This window comes from Diorhabda sublineata, chromosome 9, assembly GCF_026230105.1.
Source record: "Diorhabda sublineata isolate icDioSubl1.1 chromosome 9, icDioSubl1.1, whole genome shotgun sequence".
NCBI lineage: Eukaryota > Metazoa > Arthropoda > Insecta > Coleoptera > Chrysomelidae > Diorhabda > Diorhabda sublineata.
The window spans coordinates 22,828,253-22,852,187 of NC_079482.1; the positions used below are offsets into that span (position 1 = coordinate 22,828,253).

Consider the following 23,935-nt stretch of genomic DNA (forward strand, 5'->3'; position numbering starts at 1 on the left):
GTGTAAGGCTCCTGAAAAAAAGTTAACGAAACATAGTTGGGGATATAAAGCATTCATACCAGCGTTCTAATTGGATTTCTTTATTTCACCTTTATCCTAATTCAACAAGTATTCGCGTGCTGAACCCGAATAAAACTAGCTTGTTAGCAACTATTCCTACAAAATCTTTGGAAAACACGCGTTGACCTTCGCTTAGATTTTTATCTATCCTTAGTAGTTCAATACTACTACTGTTTTGTATCGAAAATTGTGATTTTGAGTATCTCAAAGTTAAATTTGAATCTATAGCAAGACTGTATTCGTACAATGTCAAAATAGCACTCAGCGTCCTTTCCTGATATCAAGTTATTTGAAAAGTTTGAATCTGTTCATTGATACATTTCCAAACTATGACGCAGGGATTCAGATTACTATTCATTGTTTGCTCGACGTGAGAAAAAAAACAACAAAACTCATTGTAATTCATAGTGTATTAACAAGATCACGTTTACAAAATAATATAGTGACTATATTTTTTACTCTATTATACCCGAAACAACATTCACCAAACTGATGTTTTATCCCCGAAATGCGCTCTGAATAATTATATTGCTGGTAGCATCGCCCTCTCTCAATTTATATAACTGCCAAATATTCGTAAAATATTTCATATATGTTGTGCGAATATTCGAATATATTGTTGCCAGGCGCTGTTCTGCCGCAGTCAGATCCCCATAAAATAACAACCATCATAAGTACACCGGAATGAAGCTAGTTTCTGAGAGAAATCGTCTTCAATTTGGCAGCAAAATCGAGAATATGCTAGAAAATAACACCATAAATCAACTCGAACATTAGCGACTCGTCATATATTGTATAAACCTCATCAACCAATTTATTCTATAGTTTGGGAAAAAAATCGAAAATAGTTATTTAACTATTTCCGCAGGCAAATGTGACATTTTAAGTCACTCCTTGATATCACAGTATTCCAGATATGTAAAAACTATACGTAACTGTTGCAATTTCAAAGATTAATTTATCAATTATTGTAAATACTGACAACTATTTCATTATTTAAACCGACAAATAACTAATTCGTAATTAAATAGTACTTTAAGATATTGGAAACATTATTAACACGGGTATTTGAAGTCCATTTTCTGGGTGAATATTCTCTTCAACTTGTCTAATGATAGTTTCATTTGAAGCTGTTATATCTACAAGTATGCCAGGCGCTTGGCCCAGGATGTTTTCTGAAATTCTTCTTTTATTTTCCAATGAACTCTGGATAGATTTCTGGATGTTCATTCTACGTGTTGCTTTATTTTCAGAATGTCTGCTTCTGAGTCTACTAAGAAAGATGCTGGCAAGCGTCTTAAACAATGTCCTGTGTATCCTTCAACTTCAGGTTAACCCAGATACTGAGTAATCTTTCCTGGTAATTTTCCAATAGCTTGCTTGTAAGGAAAGCAAAATAATAAGTCGACTCAGCTCAAAATTTTCTGCATATTGATTACAGAAAGGATGTGGAAGTCGCCAATATTTATCTGATGCAACCTTGGTATTCTATAGTAAATTCCATAATATGAAACCATTAAAATCGACAACACATGAAACGATACATTTGGCCTGATCAATTATACTTCAAAGTTAAATTAACTTGATATAATAATGTAGCAAAGATTATGTTTCCCTCAACAGCGACGTGAAGCCTTTTTGAGAGATAAAATTAATACTATAGTACAGGCACAGTTGTTATTTGCGTTATGGCATGATCTCCATGTGTTGATTGAAGATGATTGGCCTCCAATCCATGGGAACGTAATAAAACCATATCTTCAAAACCACTTGGATATAATTAACAACTCATGCAATAACAACTAATCCTATCTAATACGAGTACCTACTGAACTCCGTCAACATGTCGGTTAGCGTCTACAAGTATGATTACAATGATAATAATGTGTCTGCTTATACGTATTATGTACATATGATGTACCTGGACATTACTTGATAGAATGTTATAGTTTCAGGGATTGTTATTTATTAGAGTCGCGTTTCTTTGTGTGGATGTGTCTTTTAATCGACTCAAATTACACGTTTTTGACTAATCCCTCTATACAATAATATTGTGTCTTTTGAAAAATATATTTCTAATACCTTAACCTACGCTACTGTTAAATAAAGTGGCAGAAATAGGTTGTGTTCCTTAATCGCACCTGCTTATTACCCGGCTCCTCTCTAAATCTCAGCTACTTCGAAAATATACGTCGGAAACGCTACCCCAAGATGAAATGCATCTTTTAATGGATCATTGCACTTTTCACAGCACCCCCATTGGTTTCATTCTCCTCCGCTACGAATTTTCCTTGGATAATAAAAACGATTTATAAAGTATTTTACTTTAGAACTGCTGCTCACCCGTGAAATGGCGGGTTCAAACTAGTTCAGACCTGATCTGAATAAGAGTTGTACGAGAGATTGAGAAAATGAGAGACAATTTGTTTTCTAGTATTCAGTTAACAAGATTGTTGATTATCTAGTTTAATAAAAGACAATATCCAATAGCACTGCGCTGCATATGATGATAGCTCATATTTATAATCAAATATAAAATGGCTAAAGGTGCAAGTGTTAACACTGCACAAATATATAGATAAACCTTGAAAAGATTTCTTTCGCCCTCTTCCCTCGGAAAAAATACTTTTAGGTACAATCATCTAGTGTGTGACAGAGTATCTGGTAAAAATTCGAAGCCAATCGGTGGGTTCCCGTCTTAGAAACTCCAATTCATATCGTTTAAAAACAATTTTTTGAAATTTTTTGAATTTTTTTTTTCTTTAATTAAACATCACAAGAAAACTACTACAGTACTAGATATCTGAATAAATCTATCTTGTACTGTGAAAACCTTGAGTGAGTAATGCAAATATACAATACAATCATCCTTATCATTTGTTCAATAACTTTTTTTGAAGATATCTTCCAGGTTATTCTGCATTAATTTTATATTTGATATAAAAAGGAGGTCAAATTGGTGTAATCACATAGTTTAGTACACACTTCGCCATCTATGAGTAAGCTCTTGAAAATTGATTTATTCGAATTTATTTGAATGAAGAAATCAACTAGGAAAAATTTTTGGAATCAATAGATTGTCTTAAAATACACATTATATAATGGTCTATCAAACCTATTTTATTCTAGTGAAACGACGCGACTGTTTGGAACGATGTAAACTATACAAGCTATTGATTTGGTTTATAGAATATTTCAACTACTAGAATGTAGGTGGCGCTTAAATTATATTTTATAGCTCTATTTTCAAAAACTCTCTCTATACCAAAACATTAATTCATATTTACAGGATCAATCCGTTAATATCAACAGCTATTTTTGAGAATTTGGCACTTAGTTAAATAGTTTTTCCTTTTTGTAGATAGTCAATGAAAATTATCTCACGCGCATCTTAAACAAACACCATGACTTTGCTTGCAGATGGACCGGTATTTAACTTTTGAGCCGATTCACCCTTATCAATTGTCAAACACTCAATGGAAACATAATTACGACCCTGCTTAAGATCCATTGCGACCAAACGCGGCACCCACCTTGCGCACAGCTTTCTCATGTCCAAATTTTCAGCGATATACTGCATTGGTTAAATGCCTACCATGTTTGATAACTCTGAGGATTTTCTTCAATATTCGTTACCTCATTTGGTCGACCACTGCGACGCTGGTCTTCGCAAGTAAACTACTAGAATCCAGTTTATCTTTTATATTGATTGGTAAAGGCCATTCAAATAAAAGTAATATATCAGATCTCGTCCAAAAGCTAAACATTCATTCGAGCTTTGATCCAATGTTATAAAATTCAAGCTTTTCTGGGAATACTTGGATCAATTAAATGAGCCAGGTAATAGAGTATAAGTTACCTTCTAATTGGTCCGGGACACAATGACATAGGGGGAATGAAATAGCAGGAAAATTTACTAAAGTAATGGCAAGTACTTAATAGGACTCCAGCTACAGAACAAGACACAAGTTAAGAAGGTAGATGAGGAGAGAATTGGTTAGTAGAACAATCTATAGGAGTTAAGGCAGGCTATACTCCTGGGAAACTACAATTAAAAAAGGTCTATTGAAGAAAGTAAGAATAAACAGGAGTCTTGTTAGGGCATTGTCGCTTCAATGGACATTTGAAGCCTCTATGCTTGATAAATGTGCAGATTCATTAAAAACAATATAAAGGGTGACTGATTACTTTGACATAGTTCACTGCTTCTTTTATCCTTCGAGATATTTATTTGAAAATTTGAGGTATTGTAGCCATCATTGGTCTTCATATTTCAAAATTTAAAAAACTGGTGTATTCATGAATTGAATATAAATCTACCGGAATATAAGTCACCATAAATTAAATATATAAATTTCCTAAATATGAGCTGCACAGATTTCATGGATTTACGTAATGAAAAATCTTTATTATTCCACTAACAAAAAGTGAAACAGCTCCTGGAATATTTGACTTAATTTATTTTAGAATTTCTATATTTGAATCTTGGTGATATTTTGACATCTTATGGTTTGTTTACCGAGGTTTATTTTTTATCATCATAATGATGATAATCTATTTTCTAAATATTTAGATATTATATAAACGAATTATCACAACGAACTTAATATATAACATATCTTTCCGTATATGTTATTGTTTTAGATTTTAGTTTACTGAAATATTTTTTAACATATTATGTCCCTTTTCACCCTTTTTATATATGGTAAGGAAATGCGTACTACATTTTGAAGTTTAGAATCTGTTTTATTCAATAATAGTTCATCCTTTTTTCAATTATATCATCCATCAGTTCTTTCGAAATATTTATTTTCTCTCTATCTAAATCTGTTCTGATCCTATAGCTGGACAGCTTCTTCAGTCAAACTAATAATCACTGATCGTTGAAGCTTTTTTGGAACGGTTCCTACTTGAGTTTTGAGATATGTCAACACTGATATGAATATGTGAAATCTAGCATCATATAGTTTGACATTTATTATGGTCATCATACTCAGAACGTGTTGTCAAAGAAATGCTATTTCGGTTTCTATTACTTTCGACGTGGATAGAACCAACAGCAGTGTGCCATCAACTCGCTGATGAAGCACCATCCCGAAACACCATGTTTTGCTAGTTTTTCAAATTCAATCGTAATCGTACATTGCTGCAGGATGAATTTCGTGAAAGTCGTCTAAAATTGGCTGTTGTACTAGAAAACATCGGAGTTGTGCTGTCATATGACGTACTGTGAGATTCAGGCATACTTGGGTATTGAAGAAGATTTTATACGAAGCCAATAATGTTGGTTCTGGTCCTGCAAACAAGCCAGCGCTAGCCTAGCCTATGCTTGTTTATACGATGCCATTAATTTATGAATTTTTCTTTGGGTTTACACACGTTTGAAGGTTGAAAATAATAAATTCGCGGCAAAGACTGTAGAAAAAGAAATGTTTGAAGAAAATCTCTTCACTATTAATAAAAGAGTTGATGGATACATTAGAAATAAAAGCGAAACGATTTTGGATAAGAAAATGCTTAGGAGATGTGTTATTTTCACTTAATCAGAGCTCGATTTTACCGTGATCCAAATCATCTATATCATAATTCATACAAGCATTAAAACAGTTCACGCGTTGTTTTAAAACTCTCTATAAAGTTTCAATTTTAAAGTATTTTTTTCTTTGAGTTTTCTCGACATTTTGACGAAAAAATCTGAACGAAAAACAAAGTGATAGCCTCGTGTAAACTAGGTTCATTCCACTCGCATACATTCAATTTTGCATGAAACAATTGGTTGTTAAAAATATTTAATCGCGTTGAATATCCCATCATTTAACAATCGCTCAAAAACAGCTCGTGACCTTTATAAGATCGTGGCAGGAGGAGAATCATGGATCTATGTATATAAACCCGAAACTAAACAACAATCGACTGTATGTATCTTTCAAGATGAAGCAAATCCAAAAAAAGTTGTTCACTTCACGCTTGAAACACTTTGAAGCAAATAGTTGCCTGTTTTTTCGGAAATACTGGACGTATGGTTACCGCTCTATTAGAGAAATGTAGAACGTTTAATTCTGAATGATGCACTAGCATTAGATTGTTAGAAAAATCAGGGAAACCAATGGAAAACAAAAACGTTTTTGAACAGTAAAAATATCGAATTGTACCGCAGATCAGAAATAAATTGCAAGATTAACCTATTCTTACAACTGAAGAAGCGGTTGGTGTGTTGGAGGTACCTCAATCGGTATTTTGAAGAACTATTAAGTCATATCTAATTATAAATATTTATTTATCTTAAACCTTCAGTAGCAACCCTCGTACTATTGCGTACTATGTTTTTCACTGCTGGAAACTTCGTATTTTCTTCTAATTCCTCTTTCATGGTTCCTGTTATTATTTTGAACTAATTTTTTCCGGTTTAAAATTAAAACATTAATGGAATTACACTTCCTGCCGAATAAGTTCAGCAAAAAATTGATCAAATTGATAGATTATATATTTAATTTACGTTGTTTATACATTACGTATTCAATTTATATCAATTCGGTTTTTTTCTTGAACAAATATCAATGCAATAACTAAACAACATCATGTTTTTTGTTTATTCTTGAACACTCTACGTAATATTTTCATATTATTATCCGTTATTCCAATTTATTTGCTATTAATAAAATCATTGAACGTAAATAAGAAATAAATTTGATAACGAGGTCAACAATGCCAAACTAAACTGTTCTTAAATTTATGTTATTAAAATATTAAATACCGTAGTGACATTAATCCGTGAAAACCGAATCGTTCTAAATTCACATCGTTTGAAGATGGTTTTTCTTGATAAAAATGCATATTATGACAGGGAAAAGTATGTTTCTCTCTTACGTAGAGAACCAACTCGAGTTTACCTCCAGCCAGGTAAGTTTTAAATCCATTTTAATGTTCAATATTTTATTTTCTTGATATTAAATTAGAGGCCAGAACATTTTTTTTTTCGACATAATTTCCAATCAATGCGAAGAAATAATATTATGTTTGAGGGTGTGCTGTATATGATGGGTGTAGATAAATTTCACAGAAAAATTCAAATGCGGCTTACGCAATGTGGTTAACGATGCGTAAAAATAACATTAGTTAGTATTTGAATTCTGCAAATAAATATTCCAATCTAATGAAAGCGTAAAATGTTTAGAAGTTCAAATCATAAGATTAGATTGTGTAAAGGGAAGAGCCTTTGTCGTAGAAAATTTCATCAATTTATCACTCCTCATTGGAAAATTCTTTGAGATAGTTCCGTAGCTCGATAAAATGATAATGTTAGTTCTTATGTTGGATCAAGTTCACAAATTGGACCAAAAAATAAGAGTGAAGCTACATAAACTCACACAGAAGTTGAAAATCATTAAAATTGTTTAATATACAATTGAAAATAAAATTTGAATGTTCCCTATCATTTCCGATGTATGGAAAAAATGTTATTCAAGGTCAAAGGTCAATATATGAGTTTTTCAAGATTATCAGCAAAACGGTGAGTTTTATCATAAAAATAGTGTCGACAAAAATTGTAGAGCATAAAATTATTCACAAGAAATGTATTGATATTTTTTTTCCGACGAGCCACTGAGATATAACGATTCAAAAAGTTGTAAAAGCTACTGTCGTATTTAATGGCTATAATGATTGCACGAGAAATACCAAATCTGCAGAACAACATCGTCGAACTTTAGCAACATCTTCTTCAATTGATAATTTATTTGATGAACTCGATAAACTGAAAATATATTGGTGAAACAATTAAATTTAACTTTTACAGCTTTTTGAATCATTATATCTCAAAAACGGTGGCTTGTAGAAAAAAAAAGAAAAAAAGTATCGGTACGTTTTTTGTAGATAATTTTATGATCTACAATTTATGTCTAGAGTATTTTTATGATGAAACTCACCGTTTTGCTAAAAATTGCGATAAACTCATTTTTTTTTAACATTGAATAAAATTTTTTCCATATACGAGAAGAAGGGGAACATTCAAATTCTATGTCCCTATTTTAAACAATTTTACTAATTTTTAGCATGATGTTAATTTATGTAACTTCGAATGTTTAAAGTGATCACTAAACAATATGAGGGAACTCTATAGTTCTATTTCATAAATTTTAATACAACTGCAAATAATTTAATTGATTTTGATTGATTAAATTTTTTATATGCAGCAACATGAATAATAATTTTTTTTGTTAAATTATATTTCTATTTTAATTTCGAAATTTATGTTGTTTCTGGCTGGCTCATATTATTATGCACTCATATTTTGATACAGACCGAAACCTTAAACTTTCTACCTAATTTTTGTAACTAATTGTTCACTCCTTAACCTTCTACTATGGCTTACTACGTTAAGATGACACCTAGGAATTCATCCTCAACTTGGACGTAAGTCAATTTCGAAATATATATTTAACATACATGATTTAAATTTTCGTTTACTTCTTCACTTGTATCGTAGTTTCCTTCATGATGAGAACAACACTTCGAAGTTATAGTTTAATAAACATTTCTCACTTTCCAAAATTTGCTGCAAGCTTCAATATATTAGTTTTTGTTGTATTCATCATGTGAGAATTAAGTTTTATAAGAATTCCAGTGGGTTCAATTTAGTATTGATTCTATATCAAGCGTCAATTTGAATATAGAATTTTGAAATTGAATGATCCAATGTTTTTGAAATGTATTACAAAATTTAACCCGAAAGTACGGAAAGATTAACTACACTTTCGTGTTTAATTTTGCCACAATCCCATTACAAAAACGCTTAAATATACCTATCAAGACATATCGATTTTCATTCACAAACACTTTGTAGTAAATCTATTTCTGTTGCTATCTGTAGATTGTAAAAACATTAATTTTGATAAAGGACGCTTGAGTCTTCTATTTAGATTTCTGTATGGATATTTGTAGCTGTTTACATCTAGATTTATTATTAATTGACTAGGATATGATTATAGTCTTGCCTTACCGCTCGTCGAATTGTTATTTCTTCTATCAAATTTAATATTGACTATTTGTCTATAATAGATGTGGTGTATTTCTTTGCCTTTGTTAATGGAGTACACGTAAATATCAAAATTGACATCACGACAGTACTCGGACTGCAGAATCTATGGGGTATTATGCTTCAATTTTGTTATATTGGGAATTCCGCAGAGGTGTCTAAGAGATCGCAAAATGTGACGATTGATAGCAATTTACCTCTCAGCATCCCTGAGGTGTTATAGGGCATCAAAGTGGTGCCAAAATTTCGAAAACAATTAATTACTTTGCAACCCCCTAACTAAAACCCAAACTACTCTCGTAGTTTTTTGTAAAGCTTTTCCATTTTCGAGGAAAAGACATATTTTCAGATCTGTTACTAAAAAGGTAGGGAAAAAATTTATTTGCACATAGCATTGAGTATGAATAATAACAAAGATTTAACAAATTAATATATACATTCCAATTCTTGATTCTTGAGCATCAACCGGATGAGAATAAGCACACTCCTCTTATGGTCCCCATATAAATTAATCACTCATTTATTGAGGTCTGGTGATCGGAAAGGCAAATATTAAAAATAATTAAATCTCAATCGTAATAAAAAAATCGTCAAATAAAACCGGAGAAACTATTCTATGAGCTCTCGTCTTTCAACATTAGAAAAGGTTTATCTGTGAGGTACCACGCGATTAGAAAACCTCCGATACTCTTTCACGCTTATTTTTCTTTCAATAACTATCGTGGAAATAGAATTTTCTACATCAACTTAAAAACCATGATTTTTTTTATTTAAATCACCCCTAATTAATACTCCTGATGGATCATTTACCTCCTACCATTACTTCATGCTCTCAACAGTCTCATACAGTGTACAACATTTGATATCTTTTAATTGAACAGCTGGAAAGAAATTAATATACTCAGGGATGCGTCTTTGTATGGAGATTAATTGCCCCCAATTGTCATATTTTGAGCTCCCCTATACGCCTCTGCTCTGTATCGTTTCTTATGCGAGACACCCTGTATATCTTGTTATGTATTACATCTGGAAATGTTTTGAAGTTGTCTCATCACATTTCATCGGATTATATTTTTTGGGTGTCGGTAAAATCGTCGATTTGATGCAGTCTCGAGAAATTTCTACACTGTTATATTTCTGGAATACAATTTATAAATATTCCTACAGTAACTAAATTTGATTGAATCGAAATTAGGCCAAGATTTATGCGATCCTTCAGATTACATCACCGAATAAGGCAAACATCGACCAACCTCATATTCTTCGTGAAATCGATGTTAATATTTTAGTACTGGCAAAGGTGCAAGCAAAAATTACCAGAATCCTTCACTGGCGCCTTTAAGTGAATTTTATTATCAAACAAAATTAATTTTTAAATTTTTGAAGATATAAGTGAAATCGTCAAAAATACAATTCAATGATCAATTCGTTTTAACTTAGATACAGCACTTATTTATAGTTACTATACTAAAATGGTTGAAGTCATATAGTTCATACACATGCAAAAACTATTTATATAACTATAAGGAATTTTTTTATGATATAAGAATATCAGAACCTACAATAACCTTGTAACAAGGAGACTAATTCATCCACATAATTCGTGATTTAGATTAAACCTGAACGTCAAACTCAAAGTCCCTGTAAATCGAGCGGAGAATTAGTATATATTTAATAATTCTTTTAAAAGTTACTCAAAAGATAATGATATCTTATACTATATTTACAAATATTCTCACAGACGCAAGTTCCTGCAATTTGAATGAATTATTTATATGATATTATTTAATGTTTGCATAATTCAGTAATAATTAGCATTTTTCAACAAAGAAAACAGAATTTTTAGAATAATAATTCTAAAATTTTCCTCTTTATAATTTCAAAACTAACAAACGAGATAAAAATACACTTTAGTAGTGTCAGGCTTAGCATACACGTCCCGGTATACCGGAGAGGTTTACCTGTATAGGTAAACGGAGCGTGTTTACCTACCAGCCATTTGAAGCGGGTTGTCGAGCAAGAGCTAACTAGGTTATATTAGTTTAACTCACGTAGTTTTGTCGACAACGAACTAATAGAACTAAACCAAATGAACTAAATGAACCCTATCAATTCTACTAACCTTTAATCAAGTTTATTCATTCCATTCTTGTGATTTTTCACTATTGTCTTGCTTAGTAATATTCGAAGCGATCATTCACCGCAGCTCATAAAACTGTGATTTGAGACACGGTAATAAAAATTATTTTTCATCTTATTCCCAAAAAATGAGGTAACAAATTTCCCACTTTCTATCCTATATCGATTGTGTTCACTTAGCCAAAATCTTGAATTTCGTATTTTTCTTAATAGTAATAACGTCCTTTTTTGTGTTTAGTATTAAAAACGTTATCGGAACTTTCTTAATCGATCATATTTGTCACATCTTTTTAACTTCAAATACAAATAACAACTGATTATATTTGGCATATTTCTATTCCAACTTATTTCTAGCTTTGCTCCCTTTAGTTTAGTTCTCTTAGCTTAGTTGGGACAGCTAAACTCTTGGTGACAACCTGCTTTAGGCCAAACTGTGCGGGCGACCGAAAAAAAATGAAAATTCACTTAAGTTAAGTCCGGCTTGACTACAGATTCTTATACAGGTCTGACTAATGACTTTAGTAAGCAGTGTCTACGCTTCCTCGATCGCTTTGGTATTAGCGTTAATTAGTCACTAGAGACACGATTATACCAATAACTTTTGAGATGACTAACTAGAGTCAAAAACGAATCCAGTAGAGAAGATTTTATAGAACTATACAAGACCAAAACTCTGGTAACTGTGAAATTATTATGCAAATCCAATAGACAGGGTAAAAATTAGATTGGTATATAAACTATGATCCGGCACTGAGGGATGTTCAGTTTTATAGCTGATCTAATAATCTCACCCCTTCTAACTATTCCTAGGTGTCCTGAGACCTATTAATTGGTATTTCGTCCACGCTTTCAGGGTGTTTGATTCTGGGTTTGTTCAATCCTATTCCAATTCTGCTTGGTGTTTTAAAACCATCCGTGTACTATTTTATAGCATTTCTATTTATTCATGATATGGTATTTTGAACCCGATAATTTCACAACATAGTTTTAAGGTGAATGTTTTCTCAAACTGTACCTTTATTGCTATTTATTTCCGCCGCTTTTCCAAAATTTTATCACTTTTTGGGGGCGGTTTCGGTTCATCCCTGGTAACTTCTTCTCTAAGCATTCTAAGTGAAGTTTCTTCAGTAACATTTCCTAGTAATTCATGTAAGTGTATAAGATTTATAATCATTTTTAGATCAGCTATTAGGCACGTTCTCATAGACCCAATTGTTCATGTGCATATCAGTTTTTGTACTTTCAAGATTCATTCTCGTGACGTACAGATCAGTTCTATCAATTGTCCATTATCTCTACTCCACACGTGATCATTGGTCACACTCACACTATCTTTGTTCCCATGCACTGAAGGATTTTTGGGTTACAACCCCAGTTTTCTCCTTCAAATTTTCTGCTCACTATTAGAGTGCTTGGTTTCCTTCTCGTGTTTGTTCCGAAGTTCAAATAGTTCCGATCTGTTTTGGTTCAGATGCATGTGCTTGAGATTTTCTTCCTAGTAAAGGTGTTTGTCCGGGTCGCACCAATGAAGTTCTTAGACACAACACAAATTGTTTTGGCTCCTCCTTAAAGCCTTGATAATGCCATTAAAATCTTGCATTCTTTCGGCATTGTCATTTACAAGCTTCAAACGTCTCATTCTCCTTTATCATCCCAAATAAATACAGTTTCATGAAAAAGAGTGTCGTCGTTAATATCAGATCGAAGTAGAAATTGTTTGATCTTCTCTGTTACAAAAATGTTTTAGCTGGAATAAAAATATGTTGAAAGAAAAAATTGATAACAATAACTATATGGAATGATAAAAAATAAATCAACTTACCAAACAACATTGGGGTGGGATAGTTCTCCCTTGAAAGGGACTTAGCGTTTGCCAGCTTATGAACGTTTGTTTATTTTCAATAGGCGATTATTCATATTTTCTTTTGATCATAAACTACGCCATCAAATAGAGAAAATGTCTCACAAATAATAATGTTAAAAGTTATTGCGTCAAGCTTCGATTTAACATAGAATTAGTGAACATCTTGCAGATCAGTTCACTCCTTTGCAATCAATATGAATAGAACACATTTTTGAAGGAAATATCAATTATCATCTATATTATCTGAGGTAACGAAACGGGGAATAAAAATTTCAATTTATTCTGTGTAACTCCTTCCAAAACCAATTCGCGGTAAACATTTCTTATAGTTTGTTCTTATCAACATTAACAAATATGTTTTCATGTGATTTTCTGTTATTCTATTGTACAAGAATTGATTTTTTTCCTCTTGTTTTCTTTTTTAAAATCGTGTTTATCCAATTTACTGGTAATTCACTTTATCTTGATTGTGAAGACACACACACTTTGGTATCAAAGCGTATAAATTTTCTTCCTAAAGTCTGCTAAGTTAATAAAAACGTTTTAGCAACTACGTTTTTCTTGTAGAATTCATTAACATTCATTGATATTGTCATTTTATATAACCATTGCATCATTAGAAAAATTAGACTTTCTGCATTGTGAGATTTTCTGTTAATCGTGTCATTTGTCATGATATTTGAATCTTTAAACTCATTATCAAACTCTAACTTTATGGTTACCTAGTACCGAAATTGATTCTAAAGTACCGTGAAGGGATTTAGCAGAATCTTAACTATTCGTCATCAACTTCAACAACATTATTCGGCTGTTATATGTGTCAAATCGATATGGTAAAATTGTCATAATTTGTCATTTGAGCTGCTCACTTCAGCTCTGGTACTAGAATTTTTGATCTCTAATAATAGTCTACTACCCGTTCGAAATAATGATTTCTGAAATTGATGACTTCATTAATCGCATTGTTATAATTTTATCGGATTCATTATAATTATTGCCAAGTTACTTTCATATTCTATAACGATATACATTTTTCATCATGTGTATTCAGGAAAATGAAATGAAGAAAATCATAGGTTAGAATAACGTTAATCATCGAATTCCAACTGTCAAGTCAAATATCAAAATTTAAATGCTTAAAATATTTCGTTTTCGAAAATTCATGTAACCATCCAAATTTGTGTATTATGATTTTTATAAAACTGGGCCGAACGTATTTTTTTACCTGATGCCCAAAAAGACTGATGTAAGTAACAATTATATTGTTAATATACCGTTATCTCATTGTAGTTTTTCGATTCGTAATTGCAAAAGTTTGAAATTGATCCCATCATTTGTTCGTGGAAATTTTCCTCGCTATATCTTCTGTGATTATTTTTTCACAATTCTACCTATTATTGGACATATATGACTCCATATTGTTCTTTGTACACTTCGTCATTACCTTCTTTCGACGAATAATAACGAGCAAATATTTTTTATTGGGCCTTTCGAACGGTACTACCAAGGTAAGTGAATACAATATGCCTATCCTAAAAGAGATTGTTTTCTTTTGAACAAGGTTGTTGTTAAATGAGAAATATCAATCGTTTCAAGATGCAGTACAATATATTTAGAACCAACAGAAGGTTTATCATGCCAAAAAATCGTTGAATCTAGTTGTGGAAATACCTACTTCACGCCACACAGTCTTAGTCAAATTGTTATACATATATATAAAGAATACTTTTTCTATACTTTACCAATATTTTTCATCTCTTTTTTAGATGTGATAGCTTTCTTGTTTGTATTGGAAATGTGTTTTTTCACCATAAAAACCCCGTTGCTTTATATCGACTCAATATATATGAGGAAAAGTATTACATATGGAAAGTTGGAAAAGTGTTCAGAACTATACGATAAAATAGTTCAAAAAATGGTGTGGATTTTTCAATTTTAGATTAATTCAAAATATTTAACACTACAGTAGATAATTTCAACAACTTGCGTTGCATGAAAATGTGAAAAACTGTTTACGGTGTCAAGAATATTTAACGCTTCCTTTAAAATTTGTATGACACTTTTTTACTCATGTTTTCTGGAGTAGTCACCGCCACAAGACCTCCTGGTTGTGGGTCATCATCATTTTTGATTTGTGTTTATGTTAATCCTTCCTTAGTCAAACAACACTTTGAGATATTTCTCAAAACAACAAGTTAAATTTTTGTGTAAAACTTGTTACTGACGCGTGGATGAACATTTTTGTGAACTATGTATCTCAACTAATACTAAAACTGCTTGGTCTGTTTTCTTTATTGAATGGAATCATGAATAAAATCAATACGAAGTTAGTATATAGTAAATAAATACGGAGAAATTCAAAAATGACATACAGGAATTGTGATTGTGATTGACAGTCCATAACCAAACAGATAGAGCAACTACATACCTGAAATATCTCATAATGGTGATGAAAACTGTGGGAAGGAACGATGTATAGTAATAAGAACAAAGAAATGAATTGCAAGACAGAGGAATAAAATGAGAATCAACATTAATTTGATGGGAAACAGGTTGAATCTATGATAAATCGGGAAAATATTGTGTGGATTGAGAAAAGAATAATTATTATACACATAAATGGAAATGATGTCGAAGCAATTGTGGAATTTTCCAGTTTACTGCTCTGCGAAATTCAATTTCAATATCTTTTATCTACTTTGTTAGCTACAACATTTATTATTTCTCAAATACAATGCATGTGTATCTCGGACATAAACTTTTACATACTTTGGATTCGAAATTTCTGTTTCAAATATTAACAGATTGTACATGATAACAATTTTCAGAAAACCCATGTCGCACAAAGTTTGACTTTAATCCATCCTATCCCATCCAAAAAAAATGTTCGAGCCTTTAATCAACCTAACCAATCGACCTACATATCTCCTGGTAAGTTTTTATACCACTTATTATTAATTGTAGTTGAAAATTACTTCGATATTAACAAATACCCCTTAAATATTTTACTATTACTTACATTAGTAATACGTAAAAATATCTAGTAAAAGTTTAGTTTAGTAAAAGGCCATCCTACTGTTTTCTACAGCATTTTCTGATCATCGGTATACGGATTTTTTCGGTAACAGGTTTTGCGTTGTCTTTTCAGGTTCCATTTAGGTTCCTGATTTTGACACATTAAATAAGTTAATAATTATCTTTCTGGGGGAGATTGATGTTCAAAAACCAAGCACAGGTTGGCAACCAAGATCTAAATACCCAAACAAAAAGTAGGAATTAGACCATATAGAGCCGAAGCTATTTGCCTGTCAGAAAAGGACGAAGAGTATGTTCGAATTTTGGAGAGAAAAATTTTAAAGAAAATACTGAGGTTGGTGGAGACCGAGCATACCTAAGAAGATTAATGAATCACGAGATCAGTAACGAGGGTGATATAGTGGTGAAGATCAGAAGGCTCAAATGGTTTGGACATATACGATGAAGAGAATTAGAGCCCCTGAGTATAAGTCAGCTATAAGAATAACAAGTGATTCAGTTTCATGGAACGGCGGGCATGAAGAGCTTGAGAAAAATCGTGGAGAATAGGAAGGAGTGGAACAAAACAATGAAGGAAGCGAGCAAGAATCTGTGGTAGGCGACGTAAACTGACATTTCACAAGCAGGAATAGAAAAACTGTATAACAAATTAGATCCAAAAAATATTTATTATTGACGACGAACTGGTATGACTAATATTCGGACCAGAAGCTCTCGGCTTTGTAAGACTGTTGCTCTCAAGGCATAATCGTTTACCTGGGACGTGGAGATTTTATGTAGGATATGGTTGTCCTGATATAGGAATATTGCTATCCGTAGGGTGTGTTTCCCATTTTATAGTGTTGGCAAAAAAGAAGTCAAAGTCTTATGCTGATTATCTTAAAGAATTGTTAAAATATGTTTTGAATTATTAGTTGACGGTGCTAGAGCAAACAGAATTCGAGGAAGATCATATAATGTGATAGAAATGAATCATTAAATTTTTTATTTTTTCACCAGAGCAGCAGAAATTTTAATCATGATATATGTGTGTTAAACACCCGCAAAAATACAGGCTTCAAAGAGCTCAATCTGAGCGGCTACAATTCTGATAGAATATATATAATAAAAATCAAAAAATAATTAGAAATATTTAGACATAAATAAATGTGAATCAGATCTGGTAATTGCGCTCCATTTTCCTAGCATTAATATCATATTAGTTCCGAAAAATTATTTTCAAATGTCTAGTCTGCTAAAAAAGTTAAATCAAGGTCGGATTCTTAAATTAGAACATCACTTGCAGAAATGCGTTGAATTGGGAGGGAGAGTAAGTGAAATAATAATTTCTATTCAAACCATAAAATCTCACTTCTCATATTGAACGAGAAAATAATCGAACACCCAAGTATTTCTTTTAAAAAGTGCTCGAAATAAGCGCATATGTTGTTAAAATCAAGGTTACTATAAAATATGTGTGACGAAATGACAATTCAATTTTAAATTGGATTGTTATTAATTTTGATTGTTTCACAACTATCGATTATCAATTTTGAATGTGGGGAAATTATAAAAATCATAAGGAGAATATCAGTTGAATTTCAAATTGAAGTTATAGGAAGCTATATATTCGGTAATCCAAAAAGAAGCATTCCAAAAAATTAAACAAAATCACTTTACCTCCTTAGGGCGCAAAATCGTTCACGACTAAGATAATTACTTATGCAGGCCTTCTCAATTATACGATTTAAATCGACAATTGGCTAAAACATCTCAAATAGCTTGTATAATATATTGCAATCCCAAAATTCTGTAATTCAAGAGTAGGGAGAATTTTAAATTTGGATCAAAATACCAGTTTTTCCAAATAGAAAATAATATTGCCGAAGATTTATTATTTTTATAGATAATTTTATAAATACAGATGAAATCAGGATAATACTTGTATACTGAAAAGTAAAAACAAATCAAATACAGAGGCACAAGGAACTTCACTACTAAATGTAGAGTCCTTCAGGGACGATATCATCTAGTGTCAACTACTCTTCCTAATTAATTTACAGGGTAATTTGTGATTCATGATGCAGTACTTTAGTATTAAGCATTCGGTACAAGCTAAACCTAGATATTCCAGGACAGGCTCTGGATAAAATTATTTAGATGCTGTCTCACTGTCAGTAGAATGCTGAAAATGCAGCCCTCGGATAACAACGTTCGCGTTGGAAAGCAAATTCGGCAACGATAAAAATATCTGCGTTTGGATGGTTCGGTTGCAGGTGATCGATTTTATCGGCAAGATTTAAGAATAACTCACTGTAGCGGGTATCATTTGGAAATCTGTATAGGAAACTAGAGAATTTTGTTGTTTTAAACCACATTACATCGAATCCTGAAGGCTCAACAATCTCTTCAAAGCAAGATACGTCGTCTCTAACGAAGACGGCGAGTCAAAAATTGTACCTTAATCGGACGTGTAAGAGTGTAAGTCATATGCAGGATATACAACCTTGGATGTTGTTGAGCTCACTTTTGTTTCTGTTAGAGCTAGCATATGAGGTCTCTTCGACTGCACATTTAGGTGTACAGCATTTATATTTTAAACTTGGTTTTAGCTGATAGATCCTCCAGATCAGCCTCCACCCAGAGATCCGAACGGAAGGCTTGTTTAACTCCAGAATATTTTGGTCTGGAAGGTGCTATCATACTATATATTTTTCTTTTTTCCCACCCGGAAACGAGACGCATCGGCACATCGTCGAAACTCTAGGGCTAAACACCTAGATCTGATGCGGTGGCATCTCACCAGGTGATACCAATAAACAAAAATTATGTCTGCATTTTATATGGTTGAAAATTGATGTGGCGTTTTGAACGATACTAATAAAAGCTCTACCAAAGCTAACATAGATACACACAGAAGTAATATGTATTCTTGGACGAATAAATAACGGTTCATGATGACAATGATGACAATAGGTATAAAATATCAAGAAATGTCAAGTGGTCAACAGCAATTTTTATTTAATTTTTAAAGTGCTCGTTATTTTTAATTGCTACAATTGATATAATGTATTATCATCCTCTTACATAAAATTTCAATCATTTACAAATTTATAGCCTCATAATATCCTTCATGAGGCTCTAACTATGATAAAAGTATGTAAAGTTCCCTTACACATTATATTGCTTATCAGATTAAAATCAATTTGTTCTGGTTGAGACATTGTTTGTACGAAGGAAAAAATTTTGGATACATCCCTGTTGACAATAGCCGTTATTCATTTTATCGATTCCAAAATCAATTATCGCCGATTCATATCCCAATAATTATTATAAACAATAAAGTTCAAGTGTTATTCTACGAATTTTTATTAGGTTTATTATTCATCGTAAACACTTATGTTTTACGGAAACAGCTTGAGTATAGTTATTCAGAGCATTTCAATAAGAACTATCTATAAATTAAGAAGGAGCATTTAAACAAAAATCCAATGGAAATGGAAAGTTTCGGATCTAATCAAAAAAGGCATTCTTTTCAAAATTATTTCATTTCTTTCGTTTCTAAATTGTTTTTTCATCAAAAATTGTCTTTTTCCAGTTTCATTTTGTAAAAATGGAGTTAATTTGATCCACAATTGGGCTTTATATCTTGCAATAGATCAAAAATGACTTTTCTAGTTCAGTGTTATCAAAAATATTATATATGTCACGTCCCAAGCCCGATCTTGTACGGAGTCGAGCTTCGTACAATGAATTTGTACGAAGTCCGATCTGTACAAGCCATTTTGTACGAAGCCGAGATTGGCGGACTTCGGACAGAGATGATTGTACGAAGTCGACTCTGTACAACGCTGGTTGTACGGAGTCGGAGTATCGATACTCATTCGGTAATGAGCGCGTTATTCCGAAGTAGTACACGCAACCTAACATAACCTAACCTAACAATAGATGGTAGCCAACTAGCCGTAGAACATACTTTCAATCACAATAACTACGTTTGTGTTTACTAACATCTTAATAGCGCGCTCATTACCGAGTGAGTATCGATGCTCCGACTCCGTACAACCAGCGTTGTACAGAGTCGACTTCGTACAATGATCTCTGTCCGAAGTCCGCCAATCTCGGCTTCGTACAAAATGGCTTGTACAGATCGGACTTCGTACAAATTCATTGTACGAAGCTCGACTCCGTACAAGATCGGGCTTGGGACGTAACATATATATCAACAAATACTATCTTCTGAGTTCATTTTGGTTAAAATTCTTTTTTCCAACTCTCATTTCCATCCTTACTCGCAGTGTATTAAGGTAAAAATTATGTTTTATAGATGAAATTTAGAAAAAAATTGGCTTTTTGTATTTCCAGTTTATTTGTTAGAAAAATGTTTAATTCACTAAAATTTTTTTCCATTGAGTTTGACAAAATAAGTTTGATTTTTGAAGCTATTGGCTTTTATAACTTGAAATTTGTAAGAAATGCGGATTTATCATTAATTTATTCGAAAATTGTAGTATTTGAATAACAGTTGTCTTTCTCAAATTTAATTTAGTCAAACATTGGTTATTATGAAGTTTTATAATTATTAAGTGGCAAATAGACAGTTTGCTTTTCAGAGTTCGATTTATTGGAAGATTTAGCTTTTTCAAGTTTTATTTCGTGAAATTATTCACAAAATACAATAGAGGTTTACCGAACTATTTCCAATACTAACAGGAATTCTAAAAGTTGACAGTCTGAGCTCAGTCTTGTTCAATTTAATTATGGATGAAATAATTATCATCTTGAAAGGATATAAGATGAAACGAAGATTTATAAATATATTATGCTACGTCGACGCCGCAATCTTCATAGCCAATAATGAGGATAACCTACAGCGTTTGCTATATCGGTTCCAAATAACAGCCGAAAACCTTAATATGCAGATATGTGTAGAAAAATAGAATCAGTGGTAATAGCAACAGCATACAAGATATAAACCAGCTTAGAACGACAACCCCATGTACCAGGGTATGCAATGTTTATAATTAGTCAAGATCACAAGAGGTACGAACCCAAATCAATAAGTCCCTAAGAATCTCTGGCTATCTGGAAAATGGAAAAACAAATAAGAAGCAAAGCCATAAGAAAAGAATTAAAAATTTGGAATGTAGTACGATTCGCGAGACGGAGACTACCGTATTGGAGAAACCACATTGACAGAATGATGGAAGATCGATGGGCTAAATGGGCAAAGGATAAATAACTAATTTCAAGGAGACCTCCCGGCTCTCAAGAGATGGTACGAAAACTGGACATCAACTTCTCAAGAGTTTGAATAGTAGAAGAAACGAAACTAAGTCTTAAAAAAAAGAAAGAAGATGATGATTTATTTTATTAAATCAAAGTGTTTTCTAACATTAATTCGATGAAAATTGGCTTTTTATAGTAACATTTTCATTTTCTTTCATCTTAATTTGGTCAAAAATGGTGCTCAGTAAATTGGCTTTTCTGTATCAATTTTTTTGGTAGGTTTATTTTTCAATACTCAGTTTATAAGTCGCATTTCAAGTTTAATTTGGGAAAAAGTATTTATACATCCAATTCAAACAATTTGGAATAACATATTTTCAATTTTAATTCGATACACATAACTTTCATCGGTTTTATTGGGTTCAAAATGGGTTTTTCTAGCAAAGAATTTTCCAAAAACAGTTGTCTTAGTAAAATTTATTGAAAATTATGTATTTTATTGATCAATTTTTCAGATTCTTTTTCTTTGCTTCAATTTATATCGAGCAATAGGAATTCCTAAGCTCAATTTAGTTGAAAATGACTTCTATGGGGTGATCATAAGTTTACAAAAATAAATATTACAATTTACGTTTGGTCTTTGATCACCTTGTATTTCCAAATATATAAACATGATCTTCATCCGCGTCTTTAATACATCGTAGTTTTATTTGATAATACATACGGTACCAAAACCAATCAAAGAATGTTCAGGGTAATCAAGAAGAGGATATTAGTGAAAAACTTGAAGGTTAGTCCTGGTAAAGGGTCATGAAGACTTTTTCTATTCTATTGGATTAGTTTGTGAAGTTTTCTTTTCCATTTCCAACAATCTTCCATTACAATATGATATGAGACATGGAGAATAGAGTATTATAATGCGTACGAATGAAGGAAAAATAAAGTACTAGAAGATTTTCTTCTAGGTCTAGGAATCCAATATTACAAATTTCCATGCAATATACTTTCTATTTACCTCTTGTACAAGATAGTTCTATATAATAAAATTTTTCTATCATCCTCGTATTTCAATTCTTTATTACTAGTTTATTTAGATTTTTTCTTCAAATCAGATCCGTTCTAATATTTCTTTTCTCTTATATTTACTTTTTGATTCCTTATTCAGGTTTTTTCTTAATTCAAAATTTTTCCCAAAAAAAAACTTTGTGTTCTATGGAAATCTGAAACTATCGATTATAATCTATGGTTATATTCTCGTAAACTTACACATCTTTCCGACAAGTGTGGCAACACTGTTGAATTCTCTGTTAAATCGTATCGAACTTCAGAGCAACCGTAATCAGTGGCCGAGATATACCAACACAGTTTATGAAGTGACAAATTGCAATATTTTAAAAAATGGGATTATGGAGACGTTATCCAAGGGTGCCCTCCGCAAATGATCTAAAAAGTAAGTCATAAACTTATGTTTATGTGTAGAGTATTCGATTTAACGAAAAGACAGTCGTAACGTGTTATTGATTGAAGGAAAATTCCACACTCCAAAGGAACTGCGTGATGTAAACAAACTATAATTTGTACTTCAATAACTTCAAAATCACGATTTTTGTAACATTTGTGAGCTTTGTGTTGATATTTATTTCTAGATATCTTGTTAGTATTTACTTAAGATATTAAAGTTTTTCAAAATCGCTGAGTTTATAGAGATGTTTTCTACTATTACCATTTCATTGTCATTAATTGAATATATTTTGCAAATTATCAATGAAAATTAAGTCCATTAGAAGGTATTTTTGCAAAAATGGAACTAAAAATTAAATAATATTAGAACAAATTTATGCTCTGATGTTGTTTACTGACAATACTACTCGTTGGTATTGATTTATTGGTTTTATTTGTCAATATAACAAACAAGCAATGAAATTTATTATAAATATTACAACAATTATTGCAAATCTCTGTTAAAATGTACCTATAACGTCTTGAAATAAACAGAAAACCAAAATTAAATAATTTTCCTTTCCTGTTCCTACTTGACGGACCATACTAGATTTTTTTTTATTTATTCTGTCAGTCCGGTCAATATAAACATTTAAAATAACAAAACTCCCGGGATTTACTACAAAAATTATCCGGGGTCAACTTTTATCAAAAAAAAAAAACTTCAAACTAAAGCTGTAGATCTTAAAACTCTCTACAAAAATGGTTCTTATCAGTTTTTATCTAAGAGTTACCGCCACTTGTCCACTATATTAACAATTTCCACAACTTTCGCAAAATTTTCTGGGTAAAAAATTCTTATCTAATGAATAGTATAAATATTAATCCGTAATCAAGGCATCACAAAAACTTTATCAAATCTTATAAACACGCGAAAGATAAGTGTTATTTTGACATTTAGTTAGGTATAAAACAATATTTTGTAATCCTTCCACGTTATTTGTTGGTGACATTTTATGAAATGGAACATTTCATTTCGATAAACTCATTTATTCGTGTGGTAAAAGTTTCATTATAATTTCCTAGTTATGACGATTACTAGAAGACCCAAGAGAAGGAGCTACAAATTTGAAATCAATGATGAAGGTAAATGA

The 23,935-nt window shown here is 31.8% G+C and overlaps 1 protein-coding gene across 3 annotated transcripts in view; it reads left to right on the forward strand.

Moving 5' to 3' along the window:
- The first annotated feature begins 6,647 nt into the window (after window positions 1–6,647).
- Window positions 6,648–23,935, forward strand: part of LOC130449042 (uncharacterized) — a 41,053-nt gene continuing 23,765 nt past the window's right edge. Inside the window, exon 1 of one of the 3 annotated variants that reach the window (XM_056786682.1) lies at window positions 6,648–6,960. In XM_056786682.1, the coding sequence (XP_056642660.1) occupies window positions 6,870–6,960 (91 nt within the window). In that variant the 5' untranslated portion in view covers window positions 6,648–6,869. Of the gene's footprint in view, window positions 6,961–20,324; window positions 22,792–23,738; window positions 23,928–23,935 lie in introns of those variants that run through there. The other 2 variants (XM_056786684.1, XM_056786683.1) reach the window with 2 other exon arrangements.